General features: G+C 32.9%; 1 protein-coding gene across 1 annotated transcript; it reads left to right on the top strand.

Moving 5' to 3' along the window:
• Window positions 1–399: 399 nt before the first annotated feature.
• Window positions 400–16,276, top strand: LOC132722039 (ras-like GTP-binding protein RHO). The gene is made up of 4 exons (XM_060706435.1): window positions 400–551; window positions 1,701–1,870; window positions 8,521–8,904; window positions 12,660–16,276. The coding sequence occupies exons 2-4, from the start codon at window positions 1,715–1,717 to the stop codon at window positions 13,080–13,082; spliced, it is 963 nt and encodes a 320-aa protein (XP_060562418.1). The 5' UTR covers window positions 400–551; window positions 1,701–1,714; the 3' UTR covers window positions 13,083–16,276.
• The last annotated feature ends 944 nt before the right edge of the window (window positions 16,277–17,220 follow it).

Below are 17,220 nucleotides of genomic sequence, written 5' to 3'. Positions count from 1 at the left end.
TCCTACCGTCTGTTGAGGCCTTTAGTTTCTTATTTTTATTTTCATCAACTCTCTGTCTCCGCATGGCTGTTTTTGGACAGTTCGCTAAATACGAGCAAGAGGCAATCTTTTCTCTTATTTAATTTCTTTCGGGTTTCAAGAGCTAAAGCTAAAGTTATTTTTAGCAACTGTTTCTGACCAATGAGAACAAACAATTTTCGTTTATTTTTAGATTGCGTTCGCAGAATCTAATTTTAGAAGAAACATTTATATTTCTTGTATTTAAAGCAGATGTGCCTAAAATTCTTGATCAAGGGTGATTAAAATTGAATGAATTTGTAAGGTATGTTAGGTTTTATTTCTAAGTTAGGGGGACATTAAAGAATAACAATATTTTTTAACTTTCGTTTCTGCCGGAAGCTAATGTTACAATCCCATAAGCCAGCAATACCTCGTCGTGCGAGCAATTACTCATACCCCGCTAGTCTTAGTAATGAGGTGTGGTTAAAATTGATGATAAACAAATCCACAAAAGTAAGCGTTTTGTAACGCTTGTTTAGAGATTTACACAGGTAAACTTTATATTTTAAGATTTTTCTAAAGCAGGTTATAAAGAAGATTTCTATTGAATCATTTATACAACTAGAATGTTCCAAAATTTGAACGACCTAGTCGGCAAGCTTCTCGAAAAATGTGTATCGAAACTGGACGATTTAAGTTCTAAACGTCTTACGGTATAATTTCTTTTGGCTTTTCAAGTGTACTTTATTGTTTGGGTACAAAATCTGTAGACTTACCGACTTGAAAGTATCGGTTTTTCGGATATTTGTAACTTTACTGACCAACTCCGCCATTCTTGACACATGACGTCATCGTTCGTAGATCTAGACATTTTTTAATTCTGAAATTAGTTGTAACTTCCTCGTCCAGATGCGTTCTTTTCGATCGTTTTTATTTTTTGAATTCACATGTAGCGAATACGTTAGTTTTAAGTACCAGTATTGCGTGCGAATACTGATCCTATTTTAAACATGCATTGATCAGATGCTGTAAAACTATCAAAATGAAATTAAAATGTTATGTATAGATCTGCCAAATTGCTTCGAATACCATTGCTTCAACATAGATTGCATGAATTATTAGAATAAAAAGTGTATCAGACCAACAGTAATGCTTTGAATCCGGGTCACCTGGAGATATTACACAAAAAGTGTGTAAACAAGGGCACTGTAAAGAAGTGCTTTCATAGATTCAGTCAAAGGTATACATAAAAGTATAGGTGACAAATATTACAGAGAACAGTGATACAAAGGGAAGTTTCATCTGCCTAAATTTAATAAACAGTCAACAACATGGGAATTTAGTTTTTAGCTTGTCTTTTCGGAAGAAATAATCCAGTTATTATTTTGTCATTGTATACATCCATTTTTCAAACATTTTGATACTTATCAATATGTAGCTTACATTGACATGAGGTGAACTTCATTTAAATTGATTCTGCTAAGTTATACTTATAGAGATTTTCTCAGCTTCAAAATAATTCTAGGTATAAAAGATTTCTTTAACTTTACATGAAATATAAGTTAATGTGGTGTCATAATACTTTTATTTTTTTCAAATGACAATCAAGCTTATGAGAAGCACATAAACTTATAGAAATTTGACTGTTTCAGGTTGAAAAATTTACAATAGTTTTGAAATATTTTTTCTTAATATTTCAGAATATTGAAGACCAATGGCTGCTATTCGTAAAAAGTTAGTGATAGTTGGTGATGGTGCTTGTGGTAAAACATGCCTTCTTATAGTGTTCAGCAAAGACCAATTTCCAGAAGTCTATGTACCCACTGTGTTCGAAAACTATGTAGCAGATATTGAAGTTGATGGAAAACAGGTATGATTTAGTTGAAGTTATTAATTTTGAGCATCCTCTTTGATGCTCTTACAATCAATTAAAAACCTTATATATATGGTAAGAATACATCATTTGAATTCACTACAGGGTGATGGTCATTAGTGTTTTTTAGAGGTGATATTCTGCACATCTCAAGTCGTTACAACAAAGTCATAAGTTGTTTGGTTCAAAATCGGCCGTTGTGGTCCTCTTAAATTTCAAAAAGAATATCTGACCTAATCTGCCGGTGGTTTAAAGTTCTTTACCAATTGAAACTGGCTTGTGCAAATGAAATTTTGTTTGTAAAGAAAGTGTAGTGCTTTGAAGACCACATCACTGCTTCATCACATTTATTTGTTTTTTAACAAGTTTTATTTTGGACAAATAAGTACTCTTCATTGGCTTATCCAATTTATATTCTCTGATTATCTCCTTAGCATCCTCCCAAGTTTGTTGACATAGGGAACATTGTATTTTTCAAGGGTCACTCAAGTTTAAAACAGAGAATTTGAATTTATCATAAACTAATGTACTGATCGTTTTTAACTTATTTGGTATGTAATATTTGGCTGGCACACATCTTGTTATAAAGAATTGATGTTACGAGACTGTAACTCAATTAAACCAAGAGTCTGTGAACATACAAAAACTTGTGCAAGTATTAAATAGACCTTCACCAATATATATGTCTACTAATGCAGTTAATTTCAATTATGTTATTAATTTTGTACAACAAAAGTTAGGGCATTTATTTTTTATCATGAAGAGATTAAAATTTGAAAGAGAGAGCAGAATTACACTTGTAACACTAACTCCTTATGAGTTCCCTTATGAATTCTACCCAAGTTTCAGATACATTACTTGCGTGCTGTCTGATAACTTTTGCTTTGCAAATTTACAAATCCTGCTTAGTTCAATATGAGAGCATCAGATTTGTCATTCATGGGTTGCTGGTGCAATCCTGGTGCAAGTAAATGTTTATTTTGTTTAAAAAAAAAGAATTAATTCCATGCAAATTTCTGGTGTGGTAATCTAAATAGGTCCGTCTTGTAAAGGGTCAAGTGGTGGTTATATCAAAATAGTTGTGCCTTTCTTTGTTATGGAAGCTTTGCTTGTCATTGTGAACCTCTGTTGAGGATTATTTTGGATATTTGTTTAGAATTTCAGGATTTTCTTAAAAGATCATTTTTGTAGCACTGATCTTTGTCAACTTTGTCTGAATCCAGTTTCAGTTTGCAATATTGTTCTTTCCTCACTTTTTTCAATATGCAGTGTACGACGCTTCAAGTCGCGTTGTTTTTTATTCGTGTGAAGCAGTTTTTCAATAGTTTCTGCCATTTGGTGAGTTTTATTACAAATTTCAGCATGGACCCTGCTGTGATGTTTATTAGTTTCTCCTAGTGCTTGTTTCTGTTTCAAGTAGTTCTTGTATTTTTTCATTGTAAACAATTTTTATGCTTGCCATTAAGTGATTTTCATTAATTGCATGTTTTATGAATGTTCTCATTAAGCTGCACCATTCTTGACATGGGTTTGCAGTAAAATTCAAATCCAAAATTATATTGTTTCATTATATATGAGAAGTTAAAAGCATGAGGGAAAAACTATCTGCCTAAAGAGCTGTGCGATGTTGTTTTGGTGTTGTCTCTTCATCTGTCTGTCTGTCCATTGTCATATTTACAATAAAAAATGTAGATTATACAACACTGAAAGTAGAAATTTGATTCATTAATGTAATGAAATGTCTGTCTTTCAAAGAGTGAGAACTTGTAGAAGCCTGCTAATAAATTTTGATTGCAATGACAGTACAATTATAATGAATTGAAAAATATTAAATTTTCAAATGCCTGTTTTTTAGTCGATACATAATAAATTTTGTAAAACCATTTCTCCTCTTTTTTTTTCCCAATATGTTTTAGAGTTGTCTCAACTTGAAACAATATTATTAATGAATATATTAATTATTATGAATTATGTCATATGCTATATAGAAACATAGTTTAAAGGTCATAATTTCATTTTGTTGAAGATATTAGAAATGTTCATTTTTAGCTCATCTGTTGCGAAGAAAAAGTGGAGCGTTTATGATTGCTGCACCATAGTCCTATGTTTTTAATGTAGCCCATTATTCAAACATTTTGAAAGTTATTAACATGAATACTTGCTTATCATATGACAAGGTGCAGTTGTTAGACAAGAGGAATTATTCAGAAAGCAATATTTTTGAGTAATGCCTCTTTTTAACTTCGAGTTTTTGATGTAGAGCATTAACACCTCATATTGTGCACTCCTTTTATTTTAAAACTTTTTAATGTAAATTTCTAATTGTTTATATTTCTTCAAATTCTTTTCAAAACAGGTAAAGAACTCTGATGTTTTTGCTGGAATATTCATTTTTTATATAAATTCTGAAACATTTGATATTGCATGTATTGAATTAACATCTTAGTTTTGTCCAAGTTTGCAACTTATGTTCAAGTATGTGCCATAGTTAATTTACAATTTTTGTTTGTGATATTTTGTTAATTAGCTATTAACATAATAAATGCCATTAGAAAAAACACATTGAACACCGTAATCCTGCATTCACTCACATTCAAGCATGACCAAAGGACTGAATCTTGTTTTCAAAGTTAAGCCTCCACAGTTCAAGTAGCTACGCCGAAGAACTCATTAAAAGAAATGGTTTATTATTAAATATAGTTTGAATGAGTAATTAGACAGTGGTTTTTCCCTTGTATAACTAGTACCGGAAAACAGTGCAGTTCATAATGAAAATAAAGCAGCAAATTTCCCATTTTCAGACTTTTAAATTCACAAAATTACACTGAAAATTCATTTCCAAAATCTGTAAATTACAATGTAAACAACAACAGTAATGGATGCTTCCACTGTCTTATGATGATTACATTGTTGTTAACACCAGCTTTTTGTCAAAAAATTTTATAATGGGTTCTAGATCTGGACAGTAGGTTACTGTTTATACTCTGACTACTGAGTTAATCCTCTGGCCCGTGCTGCAGCTTATACTGTTCCATGATGATTTGCATCGGTTTCTGATTCTGTTTGTCATCCAACTCAATTTTAAATGAACTACATGGAAAAGTTGGCAGTTGCTTGCAGTAAAGGCAGGTAAGTACTGGTATAAAATCCAGGAACACTTATAAACTGTTTGCTTCTGTATGGATTAAATACTGCATAATTAAAATCTAACTAGCCTTATACGGGAGAACCTAGAATAAAGATTCACTTAAATCTTTTTTAAAAAAGATTGTAAAACTTGTCACCTGATTTCACCATCATTATTGATTGTTTACAACTTTACCATGTAAAACTTGTCACCTGATTTCACCAACATTATTAACCAGGTTTTCCGAAGGAAAAAACTGGTTATTAGATTGAGGTATGTCGGCGGGCGGACGGGCGGGCGGCGGGCGTAAACAATTTCTTCTGTGCGCAACTCCTCCTACATTTCTCAACGGATTTTGACCAAACTTTCACAGAAGCTTTGTCATCAAGTGCCCTGGCGCATATTGTCGGGGTTTTGCGATTAGATAATATTTGACCTAATTATGGCCCTTTGTTTTTTTCCTTATATAAAATATATAGTGAACAATTTCTTCTGTGCGCAACTCCTCCTACATTTCTCAACGGATTTTGACCAAACTTTCTCAGAAGCTTTGTCATCAAGTGCCCTGACACATATTGCCAGGGTTTTGCAATTGGTATATATTTGACCTAATTATGGCCCTTTGTTTTTTTTCCTTATACAGAATATATAGAGAACAATTTCTTCTGTGCTCAACTCCTCCTACATTTCTCAACGGATTTTGACCAAACTTTCTTAGAAGCTTTGTTATCAAGTGCCTGGCACATATTGTCGGGGTTTTGTGATTGGATAATATTTGACCGAATTATGGCCCTTTGTATATTTTTTCCTTATACAGAATATATAGTGAACAATTTCTACAGTGCGCAACTTCTCCTACATTTCTCAATGGATTTTGACCAAACTTTCACAGAAGCTTTGTCATCAAGTGCCTGGCACATATTGTCGGGGTTTTGTGATTGGATAATATTTGACCGAATTATGGCCCTTTGTATATTTTTTCCTTATACAGAATATATAGTGAACAATTTCTACAGTGCGCAACTTCTCCTACATTTCTCAATGGATTTTGACCAAACTTTCACAGAAGCTTTGTCATCAAGTGCCCTGGCGCTCACTAAATTCCCATGTTTCTTCCAAGACATCATTCAAGTATTTTTTTAAAATTGTGAACATACTTTTCTTGATATCGCACAAAACACCACACGCCAATATTGTTGACAAAAGAAAATGACAAGAGACGCAAAAATGCAAAAATTAAGCAAAAATAAAGTACTGTTTACCTTTCTAAAACATTTGGGAAAAAAAAGGCGAATAGACAACATAAAATTTCTCAATCATTTTTGTTTGAGGAATATTAAAAAAGCCATAATTCCTCCTAAAAGTTCAATTAAAAACAAATGCCCCTTCATGACAAAGCTTCTGTGAAATATTTTGCTGAAAACCTGGTTGCATCGCATTGCGATGTTCCTTGTTGATTGTTTACAACTTTACCAAACAAGTACAGCCAAATTAAGAAAAGACTTAAAGCTTTCTTGAAATTACAAATCTGCTCGCCTTCAGTATACTGGAAATACATTTACTTAACTGAGCTCAGTACTTAATTAAAATGCATGATGCAAGATTTAACTGCATCAAAAGATATTGTGATGAAATATTTTGAAAATAATTTCTTTGATAAAACACTGCCTCTTTGTTAAAAACCTTTATTGGGAAATTCAAGGAAAGTTTTTAGTCACAACCATTATGTGATTATGAAAAATGTTTTAAAAGTTTCCACTAATTAAATATATAGTCAGATATGGTCTTGTAATATTCACAACTGTTCTTTTGACTTTTGTGAGTGAGGATCAGCAAAATCTGAATTTGACTTGCTTGTCTTACTTGCATGTCTTCTCTTGTCTGATATTTAAGTGATTAAGTAATTTCAGTATTATTTCTGGGAAAATTTCACTTGTCCATAGGGTTTTGGGACAAGCTTGGCAATTAATTTTGTCGCTCCTATAAGTATAGTCATGAAGACTAAATATACTTAAAAAAGTCATTAAAATAATGCATAATTTTAATTGAATTCACATAGATGCATGTTAAATGGGCATGCATTGGAATAAATTTACTAATAAGAATTTTGTCAGCACATGTTGAGTATATAACTGAATCTCTTCAAGCATAACAAACTTTCATGACATTCTGATCTATGAACTTAGAACAATTATAACAAAATCGGGTCAAAGAAATGTGGACCAGTCCGTCAGACATAAACGTTGTCTTGATCCACAAAATTTCACTGCTATTTCATTATCTTAAATGTCAATAGTCATAGAATATAATTGAGCCGCGTAACGACAAAACCAACATAGTGTGTTTGCGACCAGCATGGATCCAGACCAGCCTGCGCATCCGCGCAGTCTGATCAGGACCCATGCTGTTCGCAAACGCATTATGTTGGTTTTGTCGTGACGCAGCTCATATTTTCTTGAAATTTTAAAGGTCTTGAGAGTAATCAATTGTTAGTCTCTCACTGTCTCTTACAAATACCTGTATATTCTTGAAGCCTTTATTTCCACTGAATTCCTACTAAATTGCTGAAATTCAAAAATTACCACTTTTACAATATACCATCAAGCTGTGAGAATAGTTGAGCATACAGTCCATGATACAGCTCTTGTTGGTTCTACTTTTGTGATAGATTATATTTGTAAATCTGGTAAATAACAATACAGTATATGAGCCGCGTCACGACAAAACCAACATAGTGCGTTTGCGACCAGCATGGATCCAGACCAGCCTGCGCCTCGGCGCAGTCTGATCAGGGTCCATGCTGTTCCCTATCAGTTTCTCTACTTGTAATTGGGTTTGTAAGAGTGGATCCAAATCCGACTGCGTGGATGCGCAGGCTGGTCTGGATTTATGCTGGTTGCAAACCAATTATTTTGGTTTTGTCGTGACGCGGCTCATATACATGTAGGACAAGGCTTGAAAATTTGATTGGTGTATTTTAGTCTGTTGACAAAATTCAAGTCCACCAAACCCTGTATGACATTTTGGCACTGCATTGTTGTAATGTGTTGTGCCACTAGTTTAAAAGGGTTATTAAGGCCAGTGATTTTTTTTCTAATTTTTAAAACAACCTCTGGCTTTTTGAAGGGGAAAATATAGCGCGATAAATCAGAAAAGGGGAAATCAAATCCAACAACTGAGAATGGAATTTACCCACACATTTTATAAAATTTTCAATTTCAATTAAATTTAACATGCATGGTACAAAGCAGAGGCTATAGGGACAGTTTTCTGTCTTCTAGTTGATATAATAAGTCGGACGCTGTTAAGTCATGGTTCTGGTGAAGAAGTGCACAGGGCATTTCAGGGGAAAATATTGGCTTTTTAAGGGGGAAAATTTACCTATTTTGAGCTAGGGGAAACAGCCTTTATTCAGCTGTAAAATACAGGGAAAAAAATCACTGAAGGCGTATCTTTAAATTATGGTTCAAGGAAGACTTTGTAGATAGTTATCCTGGAATAAATTTTTGTTTCACTGCAGGTTGAGTTGGCACTTTGGGATACTGCTGGCCAGGAAGACTATGATAGACTGAGACCTTTGTCCTATCCTGATACAGACGTCATTCTTATGTGTTTCTCCATAGATAGTCCAGACAGCTTGGAAAACATACCGGAGAAGTGGACACCAGAAGTCAAACACTTCTGTCCGAATGTCCCAATTATTCTCGTAGGAAACAAGAAAGATTTGAGAGGAGATGAAGGTACTAGGCGTGAACTTGCTAAAATGAAACAAGAACCTGTGAAAATTGAGGAGGGCCGAGGTATGGCTGAACGTATTTCAGCTTTTGCTTATTTAGAATGTTCTGCCAAGACAAAGGAAGGAGTTAGAGAGGTTTTTGAAAGTGCTACAAAAGCTGCATTACAAGTAAAGAAGAAGAAGAAACGACGATGTAAACTACTTTAATGTTATAAATTAAACAGCAAGGCATAAGAAGACTTGTATTGCAAATGTAGTAATGCAATGTTGTAAGACTTTGATAAATATTTCAAAACTTTTATATTGTGAAGACTTACTAAAAGGTTTATAATCATCTGTTAAATGATCATAGTTTGTATTTAAAGAAACAGTGATTGGTTCTCTCCATAGAGGAAAGCTTTCTTGCTACTTGTTATCCTTATTAATAAGCTAGTTGTAACTGACAAAATATTTTCTAGTCTAGTTAATAGATATGCACAAAAAGAACTGTGGGACCAATAGATTTGTGTGTGTAAATTTCATTTACTTGTTTTGATAGATGTGCAGTCAGACATCATTTTGTTTTATTATTTATATTAGGGTTTATCTATGTTATAATCCTATTAAATTGTATTTAGAAGACAACATTCACATCGGTCATACCGACTTTGATGAACTGAGCAAATTATATTATTTATGTGCAGCATACTTCTCTCAAATGATGGTAAATGTATATACAAAATAATTTTTTTTTTTATTAAATAATGTTTATGCATATAAAATTAAAGTAAACAACATCTGTTGGACCGCGTATTGTTTTTATGAAAGCAATTGTGCAGAAGCTTCCATCAGTGACTTAGTCTCATCAATGTCTTCTATTTGGTTTGTGTTTTTAATTGTTTCTAAATTGCATTGTCATGTCCAGTTAGATAATTTAAGTTACTGGAAACATGGTGAGAGATATGTGTGAGATTTATTATATATTACCAGGTGTTGCCCTAAAGTTTTAAATGTATATAGTAGGATGGTATTTGTAAGATCATTAAATTCACTTACTGTGTTAGAAAAATAATTGCTATTGCTTGTGTATGTTTGATGTATTACTGCATTTCTACATAATTGAATATGTAACATTTAAATCTATTTGCTTGTATATTTAACTGTATCTTACATTTAACAGTAATAAGTTAAGTTAGAACAAAACTATTCAGAAAAAACAAATTTATATTCATATTTAAATCAGACTTATTTTCTGGTATGTATTATGTTATTGGCTGAAGTAATGAAAAATAATCTTGTGTATAGGATTTCAGACAATTTTCCTCTAGCTAATTAAATAAGACATTGCTTAATATCTTAAAAGAATTAATATGCAGATCTATTGTAATTTTTAACTTGAAATACTAGATTGGTACATTGCATGTGATACCATAATTTATTTACATAAATTTATTTAAGGGATATAATTGATTGATAATGTAAATGGGGAAAACTGGTTATGATTCAACTCTATATCACAAAAAAAGGTTAAATGCACATATTGTGTCTGAATGGAATGTACCAATTTCTAAAAGACAAATAGTTAAAAGGGTTTGTTGAATTTTGCAAATATGAGTTGTGAGCAAGCTTAGTAGGTTTCCCGTGCAGTAACTTCCTGTAGTAGAGGTTCATGTTGTCGCCATTTGATACATTCCCACAATTGTATTTTTACTGAAACCTTGACTTTTTATCACTTTTCTAGAATAGATTTTGTATTCATGGTCTCTTGCTATTTGACAGCATATTTTTAAATGAAGTTGAATTTTTAAGAATATCTGGGCCAGCCGGATTCAAAATATTCTTATATTTTTATGCTTGTAAAGTAACATTGTAATATTAAAGAGAATCTCCTCATTTTCACTGAAATCCATCATAAGTATGATCAATTTTCAAGTATAACTGTAAAAAAGATATTTTGATCAATACATTTTCGATTGGATGTAAAGATTTCTGGTAAGGTTTATTAGATTGCTTTACCAAATATTGAGTTAGCTTCTTATACGGAATAAACATAAGATTTTTAAATTTAAAGAGGAGAAAAAATATAGATCTTGAATAATTGGCAAAAGAAGGATCAGTTGCTTAAATTGAGAGATGTTTTCATTTGAATTTATACTGTATATATTTCTTTAATCAATGTCTTAAGTGTACAATGAATAAAATTAAAAAAAAAAATGAAAAGCCTTGCTTCATTTTATATTTTAGTTTGTCACATGTTCATAAATTTGAATATTGATAAGGAATAAAATGGGTGTTCTGATTAGGAATAAAATGTACATCCCTTTTCGAAATTCTCAGATTAGCACATGCTTTGACAAAGATTAAGAATGGAAAACTGATCTTGACCTGACTTGGAAATACTTTGTTTTCCATTCAACACTGGGAAGATATTCTGAGATGTAATGAAATTTTTCCACTATGGGGCTTAAGGATATTGAATCTTTAGTTACATGTTGAGTAAATCATTTGACTAGAATATGATAAAATACAATGTTTACCATGTCCAGAACTAGAATATGTTGAAGAATTAAAGTAATCTTGAGATTCTTAAATGATCTGTGATGTTGTTGCAAACCGGTAAATCAAATTATCTGATCTGTTGTACACTAAAATTGGCCATATGAACTTCGAAAATTTTCTTCAATTATGTAAGAGCTGGATCTCCAAGAATGAATCGTTGATAGCGAGTGGTCCATATAAAGCTATTGATGCTTTGAAAAGATATGAATTGAATAGAACAATTTTGTGTATGTTGGGAATTTTTACACTGATTGGTGTTTTGAGGATTTTACAATGTATGTTAGATGTGGATATTAAGCAAAATCATTTAATTTTGGATTAAGATTACATGTGTCAAAGTCACAGTCACAGAGGATGAAATGGATATATTTTCTGACAAATATGATTGATTTTGTAAGCAAGTACCTTGCATTGATCACTCTGTCTTTATAATTGATTTGTGGTTAAGTGTCCAGGTTAAGTTTTTAGCTCACCTGTCCCAAAGTGACATGGTGAGCTTTTGTGATCACTTTGCGTCCGGCATCAGTCCGTCCAAGTTTGTTCAAATAAAAGCCCTGGGGTCAAAATTGGCCCGTCCGGGTTGGGGGGTGTCATTATTTTTCCCTATATGTGTTTATTAAAAACTTTAAAAAATTCTTGTAGAAACCCCAAAGAGCTAGAGCATAGATATTTATCATGAAGCATCTTCTAATGAGTGTCTACCAAGTTTGTTAAATAAATGCCCCTGGGTTAAAATTGACCCCGCCCTGGGGACCTATATACAGGAGAGGGATCTTGGGGCCATCATGGCCCTCTTGTTCTACTTCCCTTCATAAAGCATTAAATAATTGATCAATATGTTGCATATTTTACATGCAATTAAAGCTAAAGGTCAAATTTATAATGTTAAAATGAAATCATTGATAAAATTTAAATCAAATTAAGTCCCCAGTACATCATTGCATGGCACCTTGTTGAGAGTTTATTTCTTTTGCCCTAACAAAAGCTGAAAATTAAAAAGACTTGCTCGAACATATTTTCTTAAATATTTTAAATAGATCTCTACTTGATACATGTGATAATTATTCTATAATATAACTTCAGTGAAAGCATTAGCTGGACCATCAGATCTTAAATTAGAATTAAACATAATATTGGTGACTGGTGGATCATCAATGAAGGTTGACATTCACTCCTGTGTCAATACATTCATGACAACCCGGCTAAATAGCCTTCACCTTTGCCCCAAGTAAACAGCCCGACCAGCTTACACATTAGTGAAGTCTTGACAACGCTTTACACTGGTGGCTGAATAAACAAGCCATATAATAAAAACAGCTTGTTCAGGGTTTCATTTATGTATTACAATAGAAAGCACATTCTGGGTATTATGTACATATTTTCAGGTTGAGTTGGCACTTTGGGATACTGCTGGCCAGGAAGACTATGATAGACTGAGACCTTTGTCCTATCCTGATACAGACGTCATTCTTATGTGTTTCTCCATAGATAGTCCAGACAGCTTGGAAAACATACCAGAGAAGTGGACACCAGAAGTCAAACACTTCTGTCCGAATGTCCCAATTATTCTCGTAGGAAACAAGAAAGATACCCGCAATGATGAAAGTACGAAAAGAGAGCTCATGAAAATGAAACAGGAACCAGTACGACCGGAAGAAGGAAGAGCAATGTCAGAAAAAATCAATGCTTTCAGTTATTTAGAATGTTCAGCCAAAACAAAGGAAGGGGTTAGGGAGGTGTTTGAAACAGCAACAAGAGCGGCGTTACAAGTGAAGAAGAAGAAGAATGGAAAATGTATGCTATTATAATGTTAGGAACATGATTAACAAATTACAGTTGAATGTGTATGAGACAGTAAATCTTAACTTGTAAGGTTAAGCATGTGCAATTATTATAGGCAGATGGTATGTAATCTAATATTGTTTGCTTTACCCGTTGGCTTTTTGCAATGAGCCACGAAACACAAAGGGGACATAACTACATAGCTTAAACGATACTTTGTATTATTCTAATGGATATATCTTTACTTCTCGTGTTATAGGACTGAATTGTACTACCTTAATTGCAGACTAAATATAAGATTGAATTGAAATGAGAGTTATTTAACCTTAATTGAATAATATATTATAAAAAACAACACGTTGTGTCATTCTATAAATGAAAGGTTTCTCATTGACATAGAGCATACAGTGCTTATATGACCAAGCTTCGAAACAGTTTTGAGTTGTTGACCACCGCATCTGAAATATGAATAATATTTGGTCCAATTTTTAAAATTGTACTTGCGCAACAAACAATAAAGAAAGTTTAAAAAATCTTGCAACATGCTCGTTAGTCTATTGGAGAACATACATGAACTTCAAAATTTATTACTGGAGTAACTTTCATGTACATAATCGTCAACTAATGGTGTGGACACGGATACGCTTAGTAAACAAACCAAATTTGATTTGGGTGAAACTGAAAAGAACTTATCTACCTGAATGATTAATTAAAATCGTCACTGGAAAGTGTCATTTTTCCAAAGGAAGAACGTAAAGAAAGATTTTTATTTTTTAATTTTATTTTTATTCCGGACAAGACGTAAAATAGCACAAAAATACTAATTTTTTGTTAAACGATATATAGGCTGTCTATATAGATGTTTCGTGGAACGAAGCAGAGCCATCAAGTACGTTGTCTCCATAATACCCATCTGCCGTTTCTCCTTAACATTTATTTTTAATCGATTGTACACTGTACAGTGCATATGGTTTTCTACATACATGTATATTTAAATGATGTGATACAATTGTTTGAAGGTTGGATATGGTATAAGTATTCTATGATCGCTCTCTACTATGTTATAATGCCCGTTAGTGAGTGTGTTTGTGAACATGTTTAGTAATGGCACATGTACTGGTTTCTCCACAGTTGTTTAACATATATAAGGTTACTAACTTAAGGTGATTATGAACCAGACTTATTCAAGAAGAGGTTCGTTTAATGAATATCATATATAATTACTCCCCTTAATTCATTGTAACATCGCCAGACAAACAATTTCAGATTATAAATTGACTTCTTAATAGTTGCTTGCACAAATGTTGAGATGTATTTAACCAAAAGCGATGGCCACATGACTGCAACAGATGTTTGTTGCGGGAAGAACTTTTCATCTCTTACGTCTAATGAAACACATTTTTGTATGTAGGGGTTTGACTGAATGTCTGTTGTTCTTTTTGCAAATTTTTAGCGTGCCAGCAATGTTTATTCATGTTAACGTGTTGGCGAAGTATTCTCGCTGTTTCACTGGCTCATCACATTTTCTGTACATTTTGTCAGGCAGTACACATCAGATATAAAGCTTGGTCTGATGACGTTTTTGAGTGTTGACATCTTTCAGTAGTAACATTATTTGCCTTCTTAGACCAGCAGAATTGTTATGTTTTTGATGGTAATTGTCCGTCTTTCAGTAAGTCCTTCATGTGCACCCTTCCGCTCAGATACATGTACATCTGTCAGGAATGCCTGAAATAACGTTCTGATCAAACTGTATATATACATTTTAGGTAAGGTTGCCCTTTTAATTTTTTACACCAAATTCCTTTAGTAACACCATTGAGTAATGGCCTTTTGTACCTGTATATTGTTTGTGCTGTGTTATGCTCTTAACGCCACGAATGTTTTATATTTGAGAAACTACTGCGCAAAATGCTTTAAAACATCACCCATGTACTCGTCGCTATGCGATGACCTTCTTGAGCCTATTGCTTAACCTTTGCTTACATTTTGTTAAACAAACCGCTTATGTTCAGGCGTTTTATGAATTTTGGATTTTTGTGTACACATACATACACTTCCATGACAATAAAAGAAATGTTTAAATTTTGACTTGTAAAAGTTATTGTCAATTTTACACCAGACTCGTCCAGCAATGATTTGCCTAATTTCTATTCTATCTATTTTGATTACGCCGTTTAAAGACAAAAAGTACAGAACTTTAAAGGCAATTTGAAACATGGGATAAAATTAAGTGAGCTACTGAACAAATATCACCATCTACAAATAACTACATTAAGATACATATTTTTTTTAAGAATCTCTAAATTTCTTCCTTTTGCATATTGCCAAAATAACAAACCTGTAGTTTGCAGTTGTTATAAAATGTACATGTAATGGGTGCTCACGTGAGGATGTTACATATATGTTGGTATTGAATAATGGAATCATAAAGCACATTTCTTGTGCCAGGTACTCCAGATTTCCAAACAGATCGTCGTGTTTGTTAATGCTGGTAGATATAATGATTGCGACGAGACCTTCAGTTATATTTCTTGTATCATCTTTTCATCTCCTATGCTGTCATTTGTGTTTTATAATCAATTATGCAGTTTTTACTAGAGAACTCATGAGAAATGTGTGTTTAAATGTCTGAATTTAATGTATGTATTAATTTAATGTATTTGCCATAATATTATATTTTACTGCCGTGGCAAAGATCCAGTTTATTTTTTGTTTCGTAAGAGATGTCTTTTTAACTTCATTAATATGTGAGTTAAGTTGGGTTTTTATTTGGGTTTACTCTCCATTTCTTTCATTTCAGTCATAGAAGTACACAACTTGTAATTTAAGATATGCCATTACTGATTAAGTGCATAAGATTTGCTTGATTATTAAAAAAATATATATCCATCCAATGATAAGTGTTACAGCAAACCGTGTATTAATAATTTGCAACTTGCATTCACATATGCTTTTTTAAAATTTTGATTTTTATGTTAGAGAAAAGCATCAAATAATAAACATTTTAGACCAGTAATATAAAGATTTCTACGTTATATCTTGGGTAGAAGATTGAAAAATAGTGACATTGCTAACGTGAAAGAAGAGACATATTGTGTATTTATTCTGTCATATTTTCTCTGTGTAATTATTATACAACAGACATTTTATTTTCTGTGTAGTAATGTGACTGAATGTTGATGTATGAAAGATTTCAATAGAATTATATAACTCGAAATTTTGTTGTGTTTTAATATTAAAGATTCTGTAAATAGCCAAAATATTGAAGTTGTGATGCCATATGCCAACAGTGTCAACTTTATCTAATTATTTTTTACAAACATTAACTAGTGTTTTGATAGAAGGTGGAAGATGGACACAACACATTGTATTCATTAGAGCTACAGACATGTAGGCAAATTAAACAATTCAACTTCTTTTATTTTTCTTACTCTAATCGTCGACGATTATGCGTTATTGTTTATAACCATCATAAGTTTTAAATAGAAATATTGCAGAAGCCCGTGTTAGGGTGTGAGAGAGACGCTGCGTCTCTGTGACATTGTTTTTTCATTGCCATCGAATAGAAACAGTGTCCCAATTAAGTGTTGTTTCTATTAATAAAATAAATAACATAGATTTGAATACACACTATATCTGCACAATTTCGTAGATGACGTTGCAGATTGACCAATGCTAGTTAAAGCTTGGTGGCTGCCCTTTATGCAAATTTAAGAGACATTATGCTAGACTGCTAAACGCAAATATAGGCGTTTAAACCTGCCTGGTGATTTCGTCTGCTAGTACTTGTATATTTAAATGCTAGGTATTTTTGAAAAAGAAATAATTAGTTTTCGAACCCACCGTAAGCTACCAAGTGGTTCTAACTTGCTGCAGATTTGCAATAGCCTGGAGGCTACATTTCATGACGCACATGACACTAGCCCAAGAAATTTGACCGCATAATGCCCGCGTGTCATGGGCGCTATCCTGTGCGGCGAATTTTTGTTCTGTTTGGAGTTTATTTCGTAAAAAAGCAACATTTCCCGAGCCTACAATGTCCACAACCGAATTGAGTCGATTTCGTTGCTAATTGGCAGATGCAACAGCATGTATGGCGCTAGGACAAGAAACATGGTCGCATGGCATAGGCATTTAGTCTGCGCGACGATTTCGTCTGCT

Source organism: Ruditapes philippinarum, unplaced genomic scaffold, assembly GCF_026571515.1.
Source record: "Ruditapes philippinarum isolate M1 unplaced genomic scaffold, ASM2657151v2 ctg853_1_1_1_1, whole genome shotgun sequence".
Classification (NCBI taxonomy): Eukaryota; Metazoa; Mollusca; class Bivalvia; order Venerida; family Veneridae; genus Ruditapes; species Ruditapes philippinarum.
The sequence above is the reverse complement of the archived record's forward strand: the minus strand, read 5'-3'. Positions and strand labels throughout refer to the sequence as shown.

Coding starts and splice junctions, on each gene's coding strand:
- LOC132722039 (XM_060706435.1), top strand. CDS start 1,715: ATGGCTGCTATTCGTAAAAAGTTAGTGATAGTTGGTGATGGTGCTTGT. Junction 1,871..8,520: donor TTGAAGTTGATGGAAAACAG/GTATGATTTAGT, acceptor GTTTCACTGCAG/GTTGAGTTGGCACTTTGGGA. Junction 8,905..12,659: donor CTACAAAAGCTGCATTACAA/GTAAAGAAGAAG, acceptor ACATATTTTCAG/GTTGAGTTGGCACTTTGGGA.